At 42.0% G+C, this 25,612-nt stretch overlaps 1 protein-coding gene across 1 annotated transcript in view; it reads right to left on the reverse strand.

Annotated features, from left to right (window-relative positions):
- LOC122815256 (neuronal pentraxin-1-like) overlaps positions 1–15,782 on the reverse strand; it is a 101,243-nt gene extending 85,461 nt beyond the window's left edge. Inside the window, exon 1 of the mRNA XM_044087607.1 lies at positions 14,940–15,782. Coding sequence (XP_043943542.1) covers positions 14,940–15,782 — 843 coding nt within the window. The remainder of the gene's footprint in view (positions 1–14,939) is intronic.
- Positions 15,783–25,612: the final 9,830 nt, after the last annotated feature.

Below are 25,612 nucleotides of genomic sequence, written 5' to 3' on the forward strand. Positions count from 1 at the left end.
TTCATTTCCCTGCTATAAAAACGTATTTGCAAGGTTTTGCGCACCGGGCAGTGCCGGTTAGCTAGGGTTAAACTATTCCTGGCTCCAGGAAGTCTACTCTTCAATTTTTCCCTTGGAACTAGACAAACTTTCAACTTAAGCACTCAAACCATTCATTTCACAGCCCAGCACTTGCTCAACATTCATAGCAAGCGCTAATTAACCCTAGCACTTGACCTCCCCCTATACTGTCCAGAAGGACAAGGCTCTTTATTCTTCCCTATCAGTCAATCAGTAAAACAGCACACTTTACCTATTCAGGCATGTCCAAAGGGCAGTTTCAGGTGTACTCTCTAGTCCAGCTGGTGAATCTGGGCATTTTTAGGCAATGTTATAACTGCCTCATGTACACAGACAACCCTCTCTTCCTACCACCAAACACTAATATATGCAAGAGATGCAATTATACAGCCAAACTGGAAGCAAAGCTCTCTCAACCCAAGACTGGAACTGACAGTCAAGAGGAGAAGGGAAATACTTGCAACACACCACCAGTCTCACATAGACCTATTAAACCAACACCGGCACATAACACACACAAATACACAAAAACATACTCAGAGGCTCTAAATAAAATTCTGCAAAAGCAACAGAGACCTCCAAAGCAGACATCCACACCCCATCACAAACCATGAAATGCATACTTCACATAATCAGTGTGCTATGCAATCACAGCCCTTAAGGCAAAATAACATACCCAACACACTGGCAATAGGCGACTCTATAGTCAGGCACACAGATGTCCCACTAACTAGGCTGGACAAGGAGAAGGTTACAGTTAGCTGCCTGTCAGGTGCCAGGATCCGCTACATAACACAAGCACTCAGGTCGCTCCAGAACAAGTACAAATATGACTCTGTCATTGTCCATGTTGGTGTGAATGACCTGGGATGTACCTCTCTGGACTACATGAAAAGAGACATGGAAGAGCTCTCTGATCACGTAGCCCAGGCCGGTATGACCCTGACCCTGAGTAGCATCCTGCCTTCACCAAGAATGATGCCACAGTATAAAAAAAGGATCAATTTCAACAACTGGCTAAGTTTCTGGTGTCATTCAAAGGGGATCCAGTATCTGTCCACCTGGGATGACATGCTCGACAAGCCACGTTGCTTCACAAGAGATGGCTTGTACCTGTCACCCTTAGGCTTTCGATTACTGGCCAAGGCTTTTGCTGCTGCCATAATGCATTTTTTAGGCAAGGCTCAAAAGACAAACCCACCACCGTAAATAGCACAAGTAACCAAAAACTGAGGGTAATGCTACTCAACGCCAGAAGTCTAAACCTCAAAATACATGCACTCAAGGCACTCCTCAGTATGGAGAACATCAATATCTGTGCAGTAACAGAAACCTGGTTTAAGGCTCCAGAGAGCACCCCAGCACTACCAGGCTATAACTCATACCATACGTTTTGGCCACAGAACCCAGACTGAAACATAAAAGGCGGGGGTGTATCCATATTCATCAAGGATTCCCACACCTCCAGGTTAGTGGTACAGCACAATGCCTCAGAGATCATCCATGTGCAACTAACAATGGGCAAAACTGCAATTCAAATTGTAGCTTGCTACAGATCACCCACCATGACCTAGGACCCCCATTCCATGTTTCTGGAGACACTGGAAAATATGAAGGTCCTACCAAACACTCTAATATTGGGTGATTTCAATTACCCAAACATTAACTGGGAGAACTACTCAAGTACAAACTCCCTTGCCCAACGCTTCCTAGAATTTATAAACTCGAATGCCCTGGATCAACTGGTCAACACCCCCACCAGAGGTGACAACATATTGGACCTGGTCATCACCAACATGGGCGACTGGTGTTCCACACCGGAGACAACCCCTCATTGGTTAGATCAGACCATGGACTAATCACTTTGGATATCCACATTCCATGCCCAATCAAGGAAACCACCATGAAAAACTTTTCAAAACCAAACTTCACGTTACTTAAGACCGAGGTGGAAAAGTTCACAGCCCCCATGCTAAAGGACAACGCTGTCCAAGCTGCTGAATCCTTTACAAAGGTACTCTATGAGCACCTGCAAGAATGCATGGATTGTGCTATCTCAAGCAAAACCAAGGCTCACTCCTCCAAGAAAAGGAAACCAGTCTGGTGGACCCCTGCCATAAACAAGCTATACAATAGGAGGAGGAAACTAGTACAGAAAAGAGTAAAATCCCAAGAAGGAAAGACATCCCTGATCAGAATCAGCAAGAAATTATGATCCCTTATAAAATCATCCAAGGCTAGCTTCAAAAGAAAAATTGTCAAGGACTCCAAAGATAACCACAAAGTGTTATTCAGCTATGACAAGAACCTAAGTGAAAACTCTCAGATCTACTCTGAGTTAGTGCAAAATGACACAAAATACCCTGAACCGACTGATATTGCCAACATTCTGGCAGACAGGTTTAGTGCAAACTTCACCCCCCTCTCACCCCCTAAAGGGCCCATAACCATACCAGAAGAATGTAGAGCCCCAGCAGTCACTGACACACAGGTTAAAACAGTCCTATCCAAAGCCAAAAACACAGCTTCAATGGGACCGGACGGTGTCCCAGGCTGTCTCTTACATGAGCTCCAAAATGAACTAACCCCTCATCTAAACACACTTTTTAAGCTCAGCCTCCCTACAGGCTACGTACCCATAGAGTAGCACAGAGCAACAGTTATCCCGCTCCACAAAGGTGGAGCCACAGCAGACTCCAGGAACTATCGCTCTATAAGCCTGACTAGCCTGGTCTGCAAGGCTATGGAGCACATCATCATGGAACTCATTAACAGAGACATTGGGAACCTCCAAACATTGGACCCTACCCAGTTTGACTTTGTTAAGGGCAGATCATGCCTCCTAAACCTGGTGGACTTCTTTGAGACAGTTACTGAGGCTTTAGACGAGGGAAAGGAGGTCCAAGCAGCCTACCTGGACCTCGCAAAGGCTTTCAACACCATTCCCCATTCTGGTATTATAGACAAGCTCACCAGCCTGAGCATAAACCCCTACATCATGAGATGGGTTGCCAATTGGCTCACGGATATAACCCACACTGTGAGAGTTGCAGGCTCTAGGTCCGACTCCAAACCGGTTACAAGTGGCATCCCCCAGGGCCCAGTCTGGGACCCCTCCTGTTCGGCATATACTTCTTAGAGGTACAGGCAAGCACATGAGGACTATGGCTGACCAAGTTCACAAATTACTGCAAACTGGGGGCTATGATTGACTCTCTGGCTGATACAGACATCCTCCAGAAGGGTCTCACTGAGACAGATACCTGGTGTCAAAATCATAGCCTGAAGCTAAATGCCAAAAAGTGCATAGTCATCCCCTTTGGAAAAAACAAAGTACTTGAGAACTACCACATACAGAAAATGTAATAAGGGATCTGGGGACCCAAGTAGATAGTAATTTCTCCTTTAATAATCATATCGCCAAGGTGGTTAGAAAATCCTTCTATTTGGCCCACCTAATTATGAAAAGGTTCGCATCTAGAACAAAAGAGGTTATTGTGCCCCTCTACTCATCATTCATCAGACCCATCATAGAGTACAACACCCCATTTGGGATGTACCTTACAAGACACCTGCAACAGCTGGAAAGACCACAGAAGTACCTCACCAAGAGGATTACTGGCCTCAAACAAATGCCCTATGCAGCCTGACTGAAGAAACTCCAGCTGTACTCGGTTGCATACCGCTAATTCAGAGGTGATCTCTGCCTGACATACAAGGCCATGTCCAACCCAGAATTGATAGACATGCTCCACCTAAAAAAAAAAAACAAATCCCGGAGAGCCACACGCTCTAGGGATCTAAACCTCACCACAATGATAAATAGGACATGCTGGAGGGATAAATTCCTGTCCCAGAGACTCCCCGTGCTTTGGAACAGGATTCCAGTCTACATTAGACAGAGCCCCTCACTAACACTCTTCAAAAGAAACCTTGACGAGTGGATGGGAAAACAGAAATTTTACCCCAGGGATCACTGCAGTGGCTCTACTGGACAGAGGCATAGGAAACTAATCTAAGGGGACGGCGAAAGCCAACATATTCTGGATAGGCTTATAGATGCCCTCAGGCAGATAACCTTGTACTTACCTGTGAACCTATGAACCTATTTATATACACTGAAAGAAAGACACATTCTTGAGAATGATAGTAAGATCTGCAAGGATATATGGCTTTATCAAAGGGAGGTCCTGCTTCTGTAACCTCATTAATTTCTTTGGAACAAGTAACTGAAGAAGTGGTTAGTGGTTATGCAGTGCATGCAGCATATCTAGACCTGGGAAGGCCATAGACACTATCCCCATGCAAGCATTATTGAAAGACCTGCAAATCTAAATATAAATCCTGATATTGTGCTATCTGAAAAAACACATGCAGTTACAGTAGCAGGTGTCACTTCTGAAACCAAAAAAAGTTGCCAGTGGTGTGCCAAAGGGCTCAGTTTTGGGTCCTCTCCTATTTGATATATATTTCTCAGACCTTTAGGTCAGCACTTCTGGCCTTTGGTTAACTAGGTTTGCAGATGACTGTAAACTGGGTCTTGTTATTCGATCTTCAGTTGACTCACCGTTTCTCCAACACTGCTTACACCATGTTAACAATTGATGCAAGGACAATGGTTTCAAAGTAAATGTAAAAAAATGTAGCATAGTTCATTTTGATAAACAAAACAGTTTTACTTACCATATAGGAGATGCACCCCTCCGATCAGACATTACTGTAAGGGATCTGGGTGCTATTCCTGATAATTCCTTTTCATGTGACCATTGTGTCTCCATAGTAGTTTGGAAAGCCTTTTATCTGGCTCATTTAATTCCCAAAGGCATCTCCACTATATCCAAAGAAGTTTTAATTCCCCTTTACTGATATCTTATCAGACCTCTTATTGAATGTAATATATGTTTTGGCATGTATTTATCTAAACATATAATACAACTTGAGTCACCACAGAGATTCATAACTAAAAAAGATTATTGGTCTCAAAAATCTGTTAACAGGAGAGACTGATCTATGTCTAGTCTTTTGTGCCATGAAAGATCCAACCCTATTTGATCTTCTATTCCTTGGCAGAAGTAATGGTACATTGAATACTCAGTTAAAGGAACTAAACCTTAATTAGTAGTTAAATAAGACATGTTGGTACGATAGATTTGTAACCAAACACATCCCTCAGCTCTGGAACAAACTTCCACTACATGTCCAGTGGAGTAGCACTTTGGCCACCTTCAAGGTAAACCTAGATAATTGGATGACCAGATGCAAATTCTCTTCCAGTCTATCTTGTTTTGCTGTCCTTGAGGCTAGTGGGAAATTCTGAATAGAATTTTTTGGCCAGGCTTAAAATGGTCTAAAGAGCAAAGGCCTAGTACTTACCTATGAGCCTATATATCACATAGAGAGTCTTTAAAAACAATGTCCATGTCACCCAGTTCTTTGTGTTGCCTGTTTTATCTAAATATGTTCAATCCTGGAGATACTATGTCAGTGTTGTGTATGTCACATCTGAGCCATGTTTCTTTGATACCTGGATATCAAGGTTGTAGTGAGGTAGCCAGTCTTGCATCACAAGTAAATCATATCTAGTATGACATTGATATATGATGGTTTTATACACTGATGTGTGCTGCAGCACTTATCCTGTGGCTACAACTGGGTGGTTCTCCCTGGTGGTGGGAAGATATTAGGTTGTACATTTCCAATTCTAATGAGAGCACCCACAAGATATGTTTACTTTTGGGAAGAATGCAATTGTTTACTGTAAGTTTGTCTTTATTAATCATTTAAATGTACAGTGGTGGGATGCAGCATATACAATGTACAATGAGCATGAAACTGGTTGTGACAGGCATAAGATGTTCCCTTTCTATGATATATATGTATGTACATATGTGTGTGTGTGTGTGTGTGTGTGTGTGTGTGTGTGTGTGTGTGTGTGTGTGTGTGTGTGTGTGTGCTGAGAGCACAGAGTGGAAGTAAAATTTAGCTAGAGAGATGTTAGCAGAATCAGAGTTAAATATGGGAGTAGTAGTAGTAATAATTGTCACTGTACATGTGGTTTCTGTCTGGAATCTGTTAACGTGTGGCAAGTGAGAGGCTGAGTGAATATTTTTGTTTTGCATTAAATCTATTCTGGAAGGGATAAGGCTAAGTTGCTGGACCACTCAGTCCAGGAGGGATAGGGTAGTTAGTAGTTAAATAAGACATGTTGGTATGATAGATTTGGACCCAAACACATCCCTCAGCTCTGGAACAAACTTCCACTACATGTCCAGTGGAGTAGCACTTTGGCCACCTTCAAGGTAAACCTAGATAATTGGATGACCAGTTGCAAATTCTCTTCCAGTCTATCTTGTTTTGCTGTCCTTGAGGCTAGTGGGAAATTCTGAATAGAATTTTTTGGCCAGGCTTAAAATGGTCTAAAGAGCAAAGGCCTAGTACTTACCTATGAGCCTATATATCACATAGAGAGTATTTAAAAACAATGTCCATGTCACCCAGTTCTTTGTGTTGCCTGTTTTATCTAAATATGTTCAATCCTAGAGATAGTATGTCAGTGTTGTGTGTGTCACATCTGAGCCATGTTTCTTTGATACCTGGATATCAAGGTTGTAGTGAGGTAGCCAGTCTTGCATCACAAGTAAATCATATCTAGTATGACATTGATATATGATAGTTTTATACACTGATGTGTGCTACAGCACTTATCCTGTGGCTACAACTGGGTGGTTCTCCCTGGTGGTGGGATGATATTAGGTTGTACATTTCCAATTCTAATGAGAACACCCACAAGATATGTTTACTTTTGGGAAGAATGCAATTGTTTACTGTAAGTTTGTCTTTATTAATCATTTAAATGTACAGTGGTGGGATGCAGCATATACAATGTACAATGAGCATGAAACTGGTTGTGACAGACAGAAGATGTTCCCTTTGTATGATATATATGTATGTATATATTTGTGTGTGTGTGTGTGTGTGTGTGTGTGTGTGTGTGTGTGTGTGTGTGTGTGTGTGTGTGTGTGTGTGTGTGTGTGTGTGTGTGTGTGTGTGTGTGTGTGTGTATGCTGAGAGCACAGAGTGGAAGTAAAATTTAGCTAGAGAGATGTTAGCAGAATCAGAGTTAAATATGGGAGTAGTAGTAGTAGTAATAATTGTCACTGTACATGTCGTTTCTGTCTGGAATCTGTTAACGTGGGGCAAGTGAGAGGCTGTGTCAATATTTTTGTTTTGCATTAAATCTATTCTGGAAGGGATAAGGCTAAGTTGCTGGATCACTAAGTCCAGGAGGGATAGGGTTGAGTTGCTGGACCACTGATTAGCTAAACTGGGGTCATGATGACTCAGTATAAAAGCAGTACAACCCTAGGAGTGGGTGGAATGGCAGTGGGCCACATTGGGTGTCAAAATCGTGCATCCAAACTTGGTGACCAATTATCTCAAAAATTTGCTGTGTGTCCAAGAAAGGCCCTGTTACCAGCAGTTAGAGTTGGAAAAGGAAATGTAAATAGCCCCAGTATTAGAGCTTAAATTACATGATAGAACTGAAACTATGTTCTTACTGGACGAGAGCTTGGATAAACTGTTCAGTGTTTCAGATTTATGAAGAGTGTAGGATGTGAAAAGCCCCCTGCTACTCGAGACTACACTGCCCACTCTCTAAGATTTATATATAGTGCAGTCTCTATAATGTCCCCTGCTACTCATGAGATTACACTGCCCACTCTTTAAGATTTATATATAGTGCAGTCTCCAAAATGCCCTCTGCTACTCATAGTTTCATAGGTATTTTCTCGGCTAATGACCATAGGGGCTTTTATAAACCTAGTTGTGCAATCCAACCCTATTATGTCCCTATGTATCATGGGCATTTATTAAGATGGGCACACCTATCAATTGTCCAGATTTGGCAGAATGATCAGATTTTTGTCTCATATTTTTGGTCTGTACCTCATAAAATTTGTGGTTTTCTGGCAAATCAATGAGGACTGGCATCACTGATTGATGATATACATTTGAGTTTCAGACTTCATATCCTTCAGAAAATGCACACTAACACAAATCCTGTTATTTAATTTCTAGCAACATTCTAAGTTTGTAAGAACAATATTTAAAATCTGTCCCTGTTTTTGGGCCTTTGTCCTCTGATTATGTTAGGCTTTGTCCAGAGGAGTTGACAGGTATGAAGAGGGGTTATCTTAGGAAGTTTCTAGAAGTTATGGGTGTGTGTGGGGGGTATGTTAGTTTGTGCGTTATTGTCTGTCTCTGTCCATCAAAGACATGGGGGACAGACCTGGGATGAATTTCCAATTTTCCAATCTTTGGACAAGGTTACACTTAAATAGGGTTGGGGATGGACTCTGCTTCACATGGATGGGGGAGTCTGTTCCAGAGTGTGGAGGTCCTCTGAGACACATATCTGTTTTACCAACATGACTTAGTTATGCAAAAGCAAAATTTAAATTCTTGGATCTAGTGGTTCTGATGCTGTTCATTTTATGGATGTGCAAAAGGCCCATCAGAGCTGGATCCAAGGTTGCCTTGTATGACAGACATTGATCTCCTCTCAGCATCCTGTAGGAGACAGAGTATAGAGCTAGGGCTTTAAGGTGATGTGTATAGGACAATGTGTTTAGCCCTGGAGTCTACTGGTAAGGAACCTGTGTGGGCAGCCCAACTGTTATATATGTCAAGAAAGCTACATGGCTAAGGGGGCATTATACTCGATGATGGGTCTGATAAGGGCCGAATAAAGTGGTACTATGACTTCCTTGGACCTGGATGCCATGCCCTTACTTATTAGATGGGCAACATAAAAACATTTTATTACTACTTTGTTTACATATGTTCCCAGATCCTTTACTAAAGGGTCAACTCTAAGGGATGTCTTATCCAAGGAGTAATTAGCCTGGGTGGCAGCTTTCCCAAAATGCACTATAACATTTCTTGGCATTGAGTTTTAGTTGTGACTTTGGCAACAGTCATTTGTCTGTGTTAGGTGCTCTTGTAAGATGTTTGCATCATGAGGGGACTCTATGATAGCTCCCTTGTCTGTGAACATGGTTAGCCAAAGGCCCTTGACAATAGTCTTTATCTCCGAGATGTAGATGCCATATAGGAGCAGTACCAGTAAGCAGCCCTGAGGAGCCCCACTGGTGACCAGTCTCTTAGTGGAGGTGGTATCACCAATCCTGAGTTCCTGTGTAATGTCTGTGAGCCAGCTAGCAGTCCAATGAGTTATGTAGGGATTTATGCCCAGTTCATTGACCTTGTCAACTATGCCTGAGTGCGATATTTTATTGAATACTTTAGCTAGGTCCAATTAGGTGGTATGGACCATTTTTTCCTCATCCACTTGCATGGTAACCTTCTCAAAGAAGTCCATCAGGTTTAGTTGGCATGACCTTCCCTTCCCAAAGCTAAACTGGGTTGAGTGCAGTGTCTGAAAGTTGCGTATGTCTTTATTGATCATTTCCATTGTAATTCGTTCCATGGCTATGCATATTAGACTAGTCAGACTAATAGGTTTATAGTTTCCAGGGTCAGTTGATGGTCCACCCTTGTGAAGTAGGATAACCATTGCAGTCCTCCTTTCTAATGGTACAAAGACTGTTTGGAGGCTATAGCTGTAAAGTGACTCAAGTGGTCCTGATAGGTCATGTTTCAAGCTATTTAGGATGCTACCCAGGATATTATCAGGGCCCATTGAGGCTGTGTTTTTGGCCTTAGTGAAAGCCAAACAGGACCTGCCCCCTCTTAATAGTTGTGGGTGGTTATGCTAGTAGGTATTTCATGGGGGGAGGAAGGGGGGGTGGGGGTGAAGTTTACGCTGAATTTGTCATACAGCAGACTCATTATGTTGTTCTGCTCATTGAAGGAGATGCCATTCACCACCAGTTCTGCACACTGATGTCTGTTGCCTTTGAAGTTTTGGACATAACTGTAGAACACCTTGTGGTTATCTGTAGCCTGTGAGGCTACCTCAGCCTCATAATTAGCCTTGTTGGACTTAATTAGTCCTCTTAGTTTCCTGTTTAGTTTAACTAGAGAGCTCCTATCACTATAGAAGTTGATCTTCCTGATTTTAGCCATGACTTTTTCCCTTTTTTTATACATCATGTTAAGGTTAGGATTCCACCATGTGATTTGTTTTTAGCGTTTGTTTTGGGTTTACTTCTAGTAGGTATAGCACCTTCTTTACAACCTTTTACTTGGCTGTACTGGGTTCATACGAACAAGTCCAAATAGTGTGCTTTGAACTCGGAGTTGGAAGGGGCATTGAATTTTGACAAAGTATCACATAATACTAATTTGATTTTTATTTTGATGGAGATAGCTTTGTAGTCTGACCCCTCCAGTGAGGATGTGATATAGTATACTGGTGAGTACAAGGTTCAGAATGTTTAAATCTCTGGTGTGTGTGTGTGCTCACTATCTGTTGATGGGTATTTGTGTTAATAAAGTCCATGAATCTTTGTGCCTGTGAGTATGAGGCAGTGTATTTTTCCCAGTCTACAGAGGGGTAGTTAAAGTCTTCCATGAATATAGGGTGTGTGGTTTAATGGTCAGCGTCTCCAGTAGGTGTAGGTATGAGCTATGGGATTCTAGGGACATACCGGGTGACCTATAGTTTGCTAGAATATGGTATGCGACTTTCTCTATGGTATTTGTATGTGGATAAATTCCAGGGTATCATCCTGGTTAACCAACATAGAGTTATGTTAATACAGATTGAGACACCTCCATCTTTTGTCCCTGTCTTTGCAGCCGATGGCCTAAATGTGTGGAAGGCACTGAAGCCTTGCACTGCTGAAGTACTTTCTGTGTATTTAAACTATGTCTTGGTAATGGTACAGATATCTATATTCCCCAGAGTGAGAAGAACTTGCAGGGTGTGGGGTTTCTTGTTTAGGCTCCTAGTATTGAGCAGTTACACCATTAGGTTTCTTTGGGTTTTATTTGCTATGTTGGTAGGTTTGTCAATTTTGTATCACCAAAAAAAGGCTATAAGGGGGTGGTAAAGGTTTAGCCAATACTTAGAAGCCTGGGGGAGACAGATGCAGACCATCCTTTGCAAAGCAACATGGTCTGTTAAACATATTATCCCCTGCTGACAAATACTGAATCCCTCAGAAAGACACCAGGAAATAAGCCAGTTTTTGAAGTCAATCATTCTTTGCTCACACTGTAACATAATCCTTGGTGAAGAGTGAATGCTGCTCAGCGCAAGGTACATACCTGCCCGAGACACATATTCACAGAGATCAACACTGTCTCTCTTTACATAGTCCAGGGAAGTATGTCTCGGGTCACTAATGCCCACATGGATTATAACAGACTCATATTGGTACCTGTGGTGTAGTAACCTGAGTTTGAATGTAAGTTAGCAGATCCTGGCTCCAGATAATCAAATAAATCATGGGACTATATGGCTCCAGCTTTAACCTTTATATATAGCGCAATCTCCAAACAGCTTCCTGCTAGTCACAGGATCAGACTGCTCACCCTTGAACTTTTATATACAGTGCAGGTTCCCCCGACATATATTCATGGGTTTATACTGTTTAGTCTTTAAGATTTGTATATAATGAAGTCTCCAAAAAGCCTCCTGCTACTCTCAGGATTAGACTGCTCACTCTAAAATTTATAAAGCTAAAAAAAAACAAAAAACCCAAAAAACTGTTAGTCATGGGATGAGATCATTTATTTTAGTTGACACCTACCCTTCTGCATGGTCTCAGGAGCAGAAGTAGACCCCACTGGATAACCACAGCAAAGGCATGTGTGAGAGGGAGAGAGGGGAGGAGGGTGCCCGCTATCTGAACAGTCCATAATGAGAAATAAACAAAAAGCTATGTCAGATTAGCACAAAACAAATACACACAACACAGAGATGGCTTAGGAAAATAGCAACTTGAACCGTAGGGATTAAATTACCTTCTTGAGATGCAAAACCGATTATCTTAACAGGTATACTATGTACAGAGGAAGGACAGTTCTGTATCTAAAAATGGAAACTGGAATCTTTCAGTAACTTTCTTTCTTTGTCTTTTTGGCTTTTCCTGGTTAGGGGTCGCTACAGCGGAACTCCTGTCTGCTAATGATTGGCAGTAGATTTTTTTTATGGTGCCGAGTTGCCAGCCCAACACCCAACCTTCAGCAAAGGCATGCCCATTCACATGTCTTTCAGAGGCCACTCGATCGTGGGGAGGATATGCAGGCTCCACACAGAAGGCATTCCAGTCGAGAATCAAACAGGAGAACCTCTTGCTGTGAGGCAACAACACTACCGCTGTACCACCTCGGCATATTGGAATCTTTCAGTAACTGACACTAAATCTCTCTCAAACTTGATCTTACTGTTCCTGATTGCATTGAGGAAGGAGACCTCTTGTGACAAAAGGACACTTTGCAGTTACTGATAACTTGACTATGACATAATGTCTGAATGTTTTCAATAATCCTGCTCTACCTGATTGCAGGGCCTTATTCCTAGATCAGAGTGAAGCGTTTGTTTGTGTTTGTATGTGTGTGTGTGTGTGTGTGTGTGTGTGTGCGCGCGAGTGTGTGTATGTGCGTGAGTGTGTATGTGCGTGAGTGTGTGTGTGCGTGAGTGTGTGCGTGAGTGTGTGTGTCTGTGTGTGTGTGTGTGAATGTGCGTGTATGTGTGAATGTGCATGTGTGTGTGTGTGTGTGTGTGTGTGTGTGTGTGTGTGTGTGTTTGTGAATGTGCATGTATGTGTGTGTGTGTGTGTGTGTGTGTGTGTGTGTGTGTGTGTGTGTGTGTGTGTGTGTGTGTGTGTGTGTGTGTGTGTTTGTTGGGAGGGCTGAATAGGCATATTACAGAAGTAAATAAAGTATTTTATAATAGCAGATAAGTCTTTACAGTGAAGGCAGTTATTCACTAGTAACAGGATACCTTGGTTACATGAGTTACTTTGCACAAATGTGCAGTACAGGCTGGTGTCACAGGACAGATTATGGTAGGTAATTCTGGAGAAGAGAATGGAGACTGAGTCTCTACAGCGGTAAAATCATTTGGAGTTTGATATTTCCCTCATAAAAGGAATTGGACAAGCAGTGACATGACATGTTCTAACCGTACAAAACAGGTGCAAGCAGATGAATCGCTAGCACTCTGCAGAGGTCACCAAAATCCAGACACTTTTTTTCTACCATTTCTGTGTAGATAAATGATGTGAGCATGAGCAGTGCAGCTCCTGTTAACCTCCTAATTGTGAGCATGAGCAGTGCAGCTCCTGTTAACCTCCTAATCGTGAGCATGAGCAGTGCAGCTCCTGTTAACCTCCTAATTGTGAGCATGAGCAGTGCAGCTCCTGTTAACCTCCTAATTGTGAGCATGAGCAGTGCAGCTCCTGTTAACCTCCTAATTGTGAGCATGAGCAGTGCAGCTCCTGTTAACCTGCTGACCCCCCCCAACAGATTACTTAATTCATTTCAGACCTTGTAGCACTAGTATGACTGTCAAAATGAAGGCCAGAACCCCAAAATGGACAAACAATTATGCGATCCCCTTTATAGTAGTAACATCCCATCAGATTAATGCAGTACCAGTTTTTGACTGGGTAATCACAGTAAAAGATGAGTGAAGGGCTTTATCTAGAGTTTAGATAGATATCTATTATAATGCACTGTAAAGAAATATAATCTTGGAGCGGGGTACAGGACAGTCACCTAGCATAAACATCAATTTAACAACTAAGCAATCAGAAGTATCATGAAATACTGCCTTAGGTACATCACGGCTGCCCAGGCACTTTCTCATGAATGAGCTGGCCTGGCACTGCTACAGTTTAAAAGTTAATAAAATGCTATAGGAAGTCCTGTAGAAACCATAACTCATACTGGGACTTTCAAGGATGAACGCTGACAGTCAAGCACCATTTTGTGGTTGCATTTCCTGGGAAAGTTTGATATAAGTTTACAAGCTGCATTCCCCTTGAAGAAACTCTGAATGCTTCTTATTGGTGGAGTGTGTGAGGATGAGATGGTTGCCTCTGAAAAGGGAAATGTACCCAGTGGGCTTAGCTGGTTAACGACCAAATAAAAAAAAACTGACATTGTTCCATTTCTCTGGGCACACTTTTCCTTTTGTATTTTGACTACTACATTACATCATTTTTCAGAATGTTTGTGCAATTTTAATGCATTATTTTTATGTCATCATAATTGTTTAAAATCATCATGTAATGGGTTTTGTATGCTCACAACACATCTCTGGGTCACATTAAAATAAAATGCTGGGGCCCCAGTGCTGTATTAAACAGGGCTGGGATTTCAATGCCATTTTGCCAACATGTATTGCTTATTGAGTCGTATGTTAAACATGGGCTATTTGCAGCATGAGTCACCATGTTCTGCTGGACACCTGGTTGAAAAGAAAAGGCAACAACATATATTTATATAGAACTTCAATTTTCTTATATATTCAGTTTACTTATATTCTTAAAGTAAAGATTTTTCAGTGGTCTGTGGTGGGTGTACACATTGTCACTGATAAGATAAAATTGTTAGAACCACATATCTATTCAATGACTGTCAGTAAAATGATTTTGGGTACAGCAATGTAAAAACTGTTGCATAAACTGTATTCATGCTCACTTTTCAGTATCCAGATATACATTATCCACTCCCCTCTGTTTAAGCTTTGCAGTTTTTCCTTTTTCTGTCCTATATTGTCAGTTCAAGCATCTTTCTGTTACTAATTTTTTGTACTCTAGCTTTGTCTTTATTTCTGTCTATGGCCAAGATGGAGTTCAAAATTCATTCATAAGCAAAAATAGATAAAAGGTCTATTCTACTATTTGATATGATAACTAATTCAAAGGAAACTAATTAAAAGAAATCTAAATCAACAATACCTCTAGGCTTTCCAGCCTTTCCTTTAAAGGTTGCAGTGACTCTGTTATCTGGTAGATGTCATTAGGTGAGGACATTGGTGAGTCCGCACTTAGGTGTCTGCGCCCAGAATTCTGCTGGCTGGAAAACTGTCTGTATTTCTCTTCTGCTGCTACATATTTGCTTGAAGGTTCCTGATGGTGGGGCTCATACCTGCGTTGTTCATCTGACATAATGTACTTGCTTGGAGTCTGATAATGATGATATGGGGTATGCCAGCGTTGGTCTCCTGCTACTGAATGTTTGCCAATGGTTTCTTTGTGGTGGAGTGAGTATTCTGCTGCTGAAGGTTTAGCTCCGTTGTCTCTGTAGTGTGGGGTATGTCCATTCCGATCCTCCAAATGACCGTGTTCATGGTCATGGTCATGCTCATCATGACCAGATTCATGTCCATGGCTGCGATCATGGTCATGGTCATGGTCATGCTCATCATGATCAGATTCATGACCATGCTCATGGCTATGTTCATGGTTATGGCTATGGTCATGTCCATGTCCATTTCTGAGATCATGGTCATGGTCACGCTCATGCTTGGGGTGAGTTCCACCTCTGTGATCATGTTCCCTGTCATAGTGTCTAAAGCTCTCACACAGACTGAGTTTAGCTGTGAGCTCTCTTATGGTTTCACGCTGGTCAAGGATAGTCTCTTTCTCTTGCACAATGGCTTCCCGCAAATGAAGTATGGTCTCCTTGGCATCACTGACATGTCCACTCCAATGTCCAGAACCAGGTTCTTGCCTCTGGTAGGTTAGAGGACAGATAGACTCCATATCAACAGGAATCTGAGTGCAGATGAAATTTGGCATGTGGTGATCTCCCCAACATTTAAATGCCAACTCAAATGTGAAAAAGAATATCAAAATAAATTGAGAAGCATCCATACTGATAGGAAGCACAAGCAACCTGAAAAGCAGGTACAGAGATCCAAGCTCTAAATGAGACAAGGAGAATTGTGCAGAGAAAGTATCCCCGATTGTTTATTGCCTCGCAGACTGACACTGAAAGAGCTTAGAACTGACAAGTGCATTTTATATGTACGCATGCAAATCCCCTCCCCTAATGTCATATCTCATCTTAGAATCTAGCTCAGGAGCAGGTCTTTGGCTGCCAGCCTAATGCTATTAAATGAGTCAAGTCTCTGCCTGCTGATCTCCACTATGTGAGATATCCGTTTCAGAAACAGGAGCAGGATATCATTTGGAATAAGTTTGGTATTCTTTAGCCCTTTCATTATGTCTCATGATCTACATGTGCACCTAAAGTTAAAACTTCCTCTTTACTGTTGATTGGAATACTTAGTGATGTTTACATCTCTCATTTGGGATAGCATAGAAATCAAAATTATAAACTATGTGACAGAGTGCTGATGAGTTTTATACACGTATGATGAGCACTGTATGCCGAACAAGTCATAAAGGAACTTTAGTCTTCCATCTAATGCAGGGTCTCATAACTCAGTAATTCAGCAGGAAGGCCACACAGTAAAGCAAGTTCCTATTGCAAATACCATCAGAAAATGTCTACATCTATATTTGCACTACTGCATTCACTGTCAAAGTGAGCTAAAAATTCATAAATATGTCACATATTACTGAATTAGTGTTGTTGGCTGCCACTTTTAATAGCTGCAATTATGTTTCAATACAACTTTTCTGTTTTATTCTTACATGTCAGTTATACCATACTAGAATAGGAAATGAAAATTGCAGGTTGACTTAAATTTGAATTTATATGTATATATATATATATATGTATGTATATATAGATATATATTAGATTTTTATGTGTTAGTAACCTTCATATGATTAACACTCATTTTGTCGAGTGAGATTTGTGCTTGAGAAATTGTTTTGAAACATGTTTTGTTGAATGTACTTTTAGTTGAGTGCCAGAGTTATAGAATATAGCAGGTAAGAGGTAAATGTGGGAAAGGATGGGCATTGTGTGTGTGTTTGTGGGGTAGGGTTAGAGTAAGGGCTAGGTAAGGGGATTGATTTAATGTTGTGCAGGTGCGATGATGTATGTGTTGTGTGTTTGAGCATCTTCTGTAGGGGTAGTGTTATGGAAAGGAGTTTTCCAAGGTAAGGTGTAGGTTTGAAGTTGGGAAGGGGTGAGATAGCACACATTAGGAAGTGTACAATTTATGTCTGACGTTAGTGATAGGGTTTTGAACTTTGAACTAATGAGGAAATGAAACTCAATAAGGCAGAGCTGCTCTAAGTTTGGCATCTTTTACCAGAGGTCCAGAGTATTTCTGCTAAAATCCAAGGCATCCAAGGCTCAAAACAGCAACATAAGTATATTGTGTGATTGTACTGCACTTCTTAAAATGTATTTTAGCTAATTGCTGCATTATTTATGCATTTTACTGTTTGTTGCCTCACAGCAAGAGGTTCTCCTGTTTGATTCTCGGCTGGAGTGCTTTCTGTGTGGAGTCTGCATGTCCTCCCCACGGTCGAGTGGCCTTTGAAAGACATGCATGAATGGGCGTGCCTTCGCTGAAGGTTGGGCATCGTGCTGGCAACTCAGCACCATAAAAATCTACTGACAATCATTAGTGGACCAGAGTTCCGCTGTGGCGACCCCTAACTGGGAAAAGACGAAAAGACAAACAACTGTTTGTGACTGCATCATTTTCTGCACTTGATTTCAACTGTATTGTTATCCTAGATAGCATAGTCAAGCTTCAGACCTGCTGAATCTAGCCTGTTATATTTACACTTGTGCACTAAACCAGCCATCTTACATTAAGAAGGGCTCCCCTGCACCCCTATGGCAGAAGTGTGGCTCCAGCCTAGCCTGAGCTGGGGATTGTTGTAGAAATGTTCTTTGTGTGTTTTCCTATTGTTAGATTAGCTTAAACGTGTTTATTTTCACCTGTATTCAAGCCTCATGTTTGAACGTTGCTGCGTAACACGAAAATAATTCAGGAGAGAATGGAAAGTAAAATTAAAAGTATTATGGAAGACAGCGTACGTACTTTAAAGGGAAAAGGATGTCGGGAATTATTCATAGGAAGACAGCGTACGTACTTTAAAGGGAAAAGGATGTCAGGAATTATTCATAGGAAGACAGAGTATGTACTTTAAAGGGAAAAGGATGTCAGGAATTATTCATAGGAAGACAGCGTACGTACTTTAAAGGGAAAAGGATGTCAGGAATTATTCATAGGAAGACAGCGTACGTACTTTAAAGGGAAAAGGATGTCATGAATTATTCATAGGAAGACAGCGTACGTACTTTAAAGGGAAAAGCATGTCGGGAATTATTCATAGGAAGACAGCGTACATACTTTAAAGGGAAAAGGATGTCAGGAATTATTCATAGGAAGACAGCATACGTACTTTAAAGGGAAAAGGATGTCATGAATTATTCATAGGAAGACAGCGTATGTACTTTAAAGGGAAAAGGATGTCGGGAATTATTCATAGGAAGACAGCGTACGTACTTTAAAGGGAAAAGGATGTCAGGAATTATTCATAGGAAGACAGCGTACGTACTTTAAAGGGAAAAGGATGTCGGGAATTATTCATAGGAAGACAGCGTATGTACTTTAAAGGGAAAAGGATGTCGGGAATTATTCATAGGAAGACAGCGTACGTAGTTTAAAGGGAAAAGGATGTCAGGAATTATTCATAGGAAGACAGCATACGTAGTTTAAAGGGAAAAGGATGTCAGGAATTATTCATAGGAAGACAGCGTACGTAGTTTAAAGGGAAAAGGATGTCAGGAATTATTCATAGGAAGACAGCGTACGTACTTTAAAGGGAAAAGGATGTCAGGAATTATTCATAGGAAGACAGCGTACGTACTTTAAAGGGAAAAGGATGTCAGGAATTATTCATAGGAAGACAGCGTACGTACTTTAAAGGGAAAAGGATGTCAGGAATTATTCATAGGAACAGAAATTGTGGATATTATTATAATTTTATCTCATCAGTCCTGTTTATAATAGATTAAAATAAAGCTTCTGATACAGTACACAAACTTTTGTGGACAATTATGGAAGAGTATAACATTAGCAAGACAATTAAGAATGTATGTTATTCAGACGTTTTCCCTACACATCTGTCAGTGGAACCCTCCCAAGCTTCCCTGCTGCACTATGGGTAACTCAGGTGCACACTGAACAGTGCTGTCACACGTCATCCCTGGCCTTCAATCGAACAAGCACCTTTGTTAGTCCTACAGCAAAAAACGCATCTAACTAGCTCAGTCCATTCCCCAGTAGTGCATACGGTAAAAACCTGCTATAATGGAAGAACAGTTTCCCATCATTTCACCAGACAGCCTGATTGACATGAGCATCCTGAGGCAATGTAGTAATTGCCTAATGTATGCTGACAACTACTTACTCCTAAAACAAACAAATACCCTATGTGAGAGATGTTCTTGCACTATGAAATTGGAGTCAGTTCTCTTGCGTAACACCAAACCGGACATCAAACAGATTGTAAGCACACACACTTCACCTCTCACACACAAAATAAGGTCATAACACATAAACCCACATACATGGAGACACTCACTAGAAGCCTACCAAAAGATCAGAAACCTCCCAAATGTAAACCACTTGCACACACTTCTATGCAAATAGTAACCACTACACATAATAACACATACATCAGTGTCTCAGTAAATAAGCCTCTAAGGCAAAACAGCTCAAAACTCAATGTCATAGTCATAGGTGACTCCACAGTGAGACATACCTCACCAGACTGGACAAAGAGAAGGTCAAGGTCAGCTGCTTGTCAGGTGCCAGGATCTGTCAAATCATGTATGCACTCAAATCACTCAACAAGTAGCCTTATGACTCTGTCATAGTCCATGTTGGGGTGAATGACTTGAGACGTACCTCACTGGACTATGTGAAGAGAGACCCGACTGAACTCTTAGATTATGTGTCCCAGGCAGGTATGACTCTAGCCCTAAGCAGCATTCTACCTTCAGCCAGGATGATGCCACAATATACACAAAAAATGATTGACTTTAACAATTGGCTTAGTTTCTGGTGTCAGTCCAGGGGGATCCAGTATCTGTCAGCCTGGGAAGACACGGTCGACAGGCCACTCTGCTTTGCCAGAGATTGTCTACACCTGTCTCCTCTAGGCTTTTGGATACTGGCAAAGGCACCTGCCTCCCCCATAGTGTCTTTTTTAGGCAATGTCAAAAAAACAAAATTTCTGATGTAAAAAAATCCACTCAAGGCAATCTAAAGGTTTTGCTGCTTAATGCTAGGAGTCTGAACATGAAGCTGCATTCCCTGGAAGCACTCCTCACCTTAGAAGATGCTGACATCTGTGCAGCCACTGACACATGGTTCAAGGCTGCTGAGAGCATCCCAGCTGTGCAAGGCTACAATGCCTTCCACACATTCAGACCTCAAAATGAGCATGAAAAAAACAAAGATGGAGGTGTAGCAATTTTCATTAAGGCCAAGTCCACCTCAAGACTGGTCAAACAGTATGATTCTCTCTAATTACACCATGTCCAGTTAACTATAGGCAAAGTACCCCCCAGCACATCATTGCTAGCTATAGGTCCCCCAGCATAAACCAAAAAAAGCACTCCACCTACCTGGACTTATTGGAGCTACTCACCAAACCACCCAATTTCAACTATCCCTCCATCAACTAGGAGATGTACACGAGCACAAACGTGTTCACCCAGAGGTTCCTGGACTTTGTCAACACAAATGCTGCGGATCATATAGTCTGCACCACAACAAGGGGCTCAAATGTCCTAGGCATAGTACTCACCAACATGGGGGAGTGTATGATGCCCTCCCTGTTAAGGCTTGACCATAAATCAGTCTTGATCAAAGTAACTATTGGGCCTAACACCCCCACAGAAGCAAAAAACAAAAAAAAGAACCTTTTCCAAAGCAAAGTATAGTCTATTAAATGATGATATAAAACATTTTAAGCCCCCCACAATCACAGACAACAATGACTCCTATGCAGAGGTGTATGCAAATGTCCTATATAAATACTTAAACAACTGTATAGTCTCAACTGTACCTGACCTGATCAAAACCAGGTCCTCCTGAAAAAAACAAGCCGCTCTGATGGACCTCAGATATAACAGGTTATAAAGGAAGAAGAAGACATTGATGTGTAATAACAAGCGGGACCTGACTCAGCAAAGGACGAATCCCTTCCACAGCTTGAACAAGCTAATCAGAAATCTTGTAAAGCCCTCTAAAGTGAACTATGAAGCTAAAATCATGCCTCCTAAGGGCAGATCATGCCTCCTAAACCTGGTGGACTTCTTTGAGGCAGTTACCAAGGCTACAGATGAGGGAAAGGTGGTGCACACAGCCTACCTAGACCTTGCAAAGGCCTTCAACACCATTCCCTATTCTAGTATTATAGACAATCTCACCAGCCTGAACATAAACCCCTACATCACAAGATGGGTTGCCAACTGGCTCACGGACAGAACCCACATGGTGAGAGTTGCGGGTGCTATGCTCCGACTCTAAACCGGTTACAAGTGGCATTCCCCAGGGCTCAGTCCTAGGACCCCTCCTGTTTGGCATATACTTCTCAGAGGTATAGGCAACCACAGGAGGACTATGGCTGATCAAGTTCGCAGACCACTGCAAACTAGGGGCTATAATTGACTCTCCGGCTGACACAGACATCCTCCAAATGGGTCTCACTGAGATGGATACCTGGTGTCAAAATTATGGCCTCAAGCTAAATGCCAAAAAGTGTATAGTCATCCCCTTTGGAAAAAGTAAAGTACCCACAAACTACTACATAGGTGCTAGTCCCCTAAATACGGAAGATGTAATAAGAGATCTGGGGACCCAAGTAGATAGTAATCTCTCCTTTGATAATCACATTGCCAAATTGGTTAGAAAATCCTTCTATATGGCCCACCTAATCGCAAAAGGTTCACATCCAGATCAAAAGAGGTCATTGTGCCCCTCTACTCATCACTCATCAGACCCATCATAGAGTACAATGCCCCATTTGGGATGTATCTTACAAGATACCTGCAACAATTGGAAAGACCACAGAAGCACCTCACCAAGAGGATCACTGGCCTCAAACAGATGCCTTATGCAGCTCGACTGAAGAAACTCCAGCTGTACTCGGTTGCATACCGCCTACTCAGTGGTGATCTCTGCCTGACATACAAGACCATGTCCAACCCAGAACTGATGGACATGCTCCACCTAAAGAAAACATTATCCTCTCAAGCCACACGCTCTAGGGAGCTAAACCTCACCACAACAATAAATACGATGTGCTGGAGGGATAGATTCCTGTCCCAGAGACTTCCCATGCTTTGGAACAAGATTCCAAGCTACATTAGGCAGAGCTTCTCACTAACACTCTTCAAAAGAAACCTTGACAAGTGGATGGGAAACAGAAAGTTTACCCTGGGGATCACTTCAGTGGCTCTTCTGGACAGAGGCACAGGGAACTAATCTAAGGGGGCGGCGAAAGCCAACACATTCTGGCTAGGCTTATAAATGCCTTTGGGCATATAGCCTAGTACCTACCTATGAACCTATAAAATAGCATTTCTAGCCAAGTATAATTATAAGGCATTCTTTAACTACATCCAAAATCTAAATGGGAATGCCCAGCCATGTGGCAAAGTGGTTGTAGATGGTACTACTTATACTATACCAGAGGAAATTGCCAACCTGCTAGCTGACAGATTTGTCTCAGCCCCCCCCCCTGTCTCCACCAGCCACAACTCAAAGCATACCGGACACCAGTCCTCTGCCCAGTATCGCTAGAGATCAAGTATATCTGTGCTCTTCAAGGCCAAAAACACTGCCTCAATGGCACCAGATAACATCCTAGGTTGCTTACTAAACAATCTAAAACAGGATCTAGTGGATCCACTTGGTATTTTCTTAAACCATAGCCTGAGAACTGGCTTTGTTCCAGCAGAATGGAGAACAGCAACAGTAATCCCCCTGTGCAAACGGGGGCCATCAACTGACCCTGGGAACTATAGACCCATAAGTCTAACCAGCCTCATCTGCAAGGCTATGAAAAGAATCATCATGGACTTTATCAAAAAGGACATAGGTGACTTTCAAACTCTAGACCCAACCCAGCTTGGCTTTGTTAAGGGTAGATTATGCTTACTAAACCTAGTAGACTTCTTCAAGAAAGTCACCAAAGCCCTGAATGAAGGTAAGACAGAGCATACTGCCTGGTCACCAAAGTCCTGGATGAAGGTAAGACTGTGCATACTGCCTGGTCACCAAAGTCATGGATGAAGGTAAGACAGAGCATATGGCCTATCTTGACCTAGCCAAGGCTTTTGACACAACCCCTCACTCAGGTATCATTGAGAAACTCTCCCAGCTGGGGATCAACGCTTACACCATTAGATGCATAGCCAATTCATAGGTTCATAGATTAGTACTAAGCTAACTGCCCTTGCGAGCCATTTTAAGTTTAGCCATTTATCCCTTGTGAGACTCAAACCCTGCACCTTGTGTTTGTAAGGCAAACACCTTAACCATTAGGCCACCCTCCCAATTGTCTCATGGATAGAACACATACTGTCAAAGTTGGTGACTCCACCTCTACCAGTAGACCTGTTACCAGTGACATACCACAAGGATCTGTGCTGGGTCCTTTACCATTTGGAATCTATTTCTTGGAAGTCCAAGCTAATGTAGATGGCCTTTGGCTTACCAGATTTGCTGATGATTGCAAATTGGGTGCAATCATTAAGTCCCCCAGTGATGTTAATATATTACAAGAAGAGCTAACACAGACAAATGACTGGTGACAAAGCCACGGTCTAAAACTAAACACAAAAAAGTGCATTATTATCCCCTTTGGCAAAGCAGAATTCCCTGCTAATTACAATATTAACAGCACCTCCCTAAGTTCATACCCAGTGGTGCAAGATCTGGGAACATAGGTTGATAGCAATCTGAACTTCGACCACCAAGTTTCGACAGTGGTAAGGAAAGCCTTCTACATTGCACATCTCATAAGTAAGGGGATCACATCCATGTTTAAAGAAGCTACAATCCGCTGCACTCAGCCCTCATCAGACCATTAATAGAGTACAATTCTCCATTTTGCATGTACCTCACCAGACACCTGCAACAGCTGGGGAGACCACAGAGGTTTCTCACAAAGAAAATACAGGGCCTCCAAACCATGACCAATGTGGATAGACTGAAAGCCCTGTCACTGTAAGCTGTATCTTATAGGCTGCTGAGAGGCGACTTGTGCCTGGCCTATAGTACACTCTCTGACCCTGTCCGTATGGAAATGCTGCACATCTGCAAGTCACATGGCACAAGAGTCACTTGCTCTACGGATCTTAACCTAGCCAGTGACATAAACAGAAGATACTGAACAGATATATCTCCCAGAGATTGCTGCTCCTCAGGAAAAAACTTCCAGTTTATGTGAAGCAGGGCTCCACACTGACCTTATTCAAGCACAACCCAGACAAATTAATAGGAGACCACAAATTCACCCTGGGGAGATGGCACCCATGTCCCTCATGGACAGGGGTAGTCGGTGTTGATCATAGACTGACTCTGCAAATTATGTCCATCTAACCAAGGAAAATTGAGGCAACTTGGGATTAACATGGTTAGGCTTATAAGGGCTCTGGGGCCGCTAGTTTAGTAACCTTCTATGAACCTATGAACTATTTGGTTTAATTTTTTGACCAGTTTTGACTGCGTTTTCAGTAGGGAATGTTTCTTACAGTAATGTTCAAGTACATTGCCTTCTAATGTTAGAGTTTTTGATCATTTGAGATATACTATATGTCTATATATATATAGCTATACATATGGGAGCAGCAAAATTTGTTGAGTCATGCTTTTGGTGACAAAAGTTAAGTGCTGTGTTTTTTCTTGACACTGCTTTTTATCCAGTGCTGAGCTAATCAAACTTTGGAATACTGAAGGTTAGGGTTGTGTAGGTATGCACTTTGTTGTACGGTACATGGATGTGTGTGTTAAATATGAAAAATTAGATATTCAGAAGGTTTTGGCATTTGGGATAGGAGTATGTTTTGGTGAATGTTTTCAGTTTAGGTTAGAGAAGAAGATTAGGTAAGGAGATAACTCCAGTGTTGTGCATGTGTGTTATGTACAGCTTGTGGGTCCATAACTCCAGTGTTGTGCATGTGTGTTATGTACAGCTTGTGGGTCCATAACTCCAGTGTTGTGCATGTGTGTTATGTACAGCTTGTGGGTCCATAACTCCAGTGTTGTGCATGTGTGTTATGTACAGCTTGTGGGTCCATAACTCCAGTGTTGTGCATGTGTGTTATGTACAGCTTGTGGGTCCATAACTCCAGTGTTGTGCATGTGTGTTATGTACAGCTTGTGGGTCCATAACTCCAGTGTTGTGCATGTGTGTTATGTACAGCTTGTGGGTCCATAACTCCAGTGTTGTGCATGTGTGTTATGTACAGATTGCGGGTCCATAACTCCAGTGTTGTGCATGTGTGTTATGTACAGCTTGTGGGTCCATAACTCCAGTGTTGTGCATGTGTGTTATGTACAGCTTGTGGGTCCATAACTCCAGTGTTGTGCATGTGTGTTATGTACAGCTTGTGGGTCCATAACTCCAGTGTTGTGCATGTGTGTTATTTACAGCTTGTGTGTCCATAACTCCAG

Source organism: Protopterus annectens, chromosome 1.part1, assembly GCF_019279795.1.
Source record: "Protopterus annectens isolate FY-2018-M chromosome 1.part1, PAN1.0, whole genome shotgun sequence".
Classification (NCBI taxonomy): Eukaryota; Metazoa; Chordata; order Ceratodontiformes; family Protopteridae; genus Protopterus; species Protopterus annectens.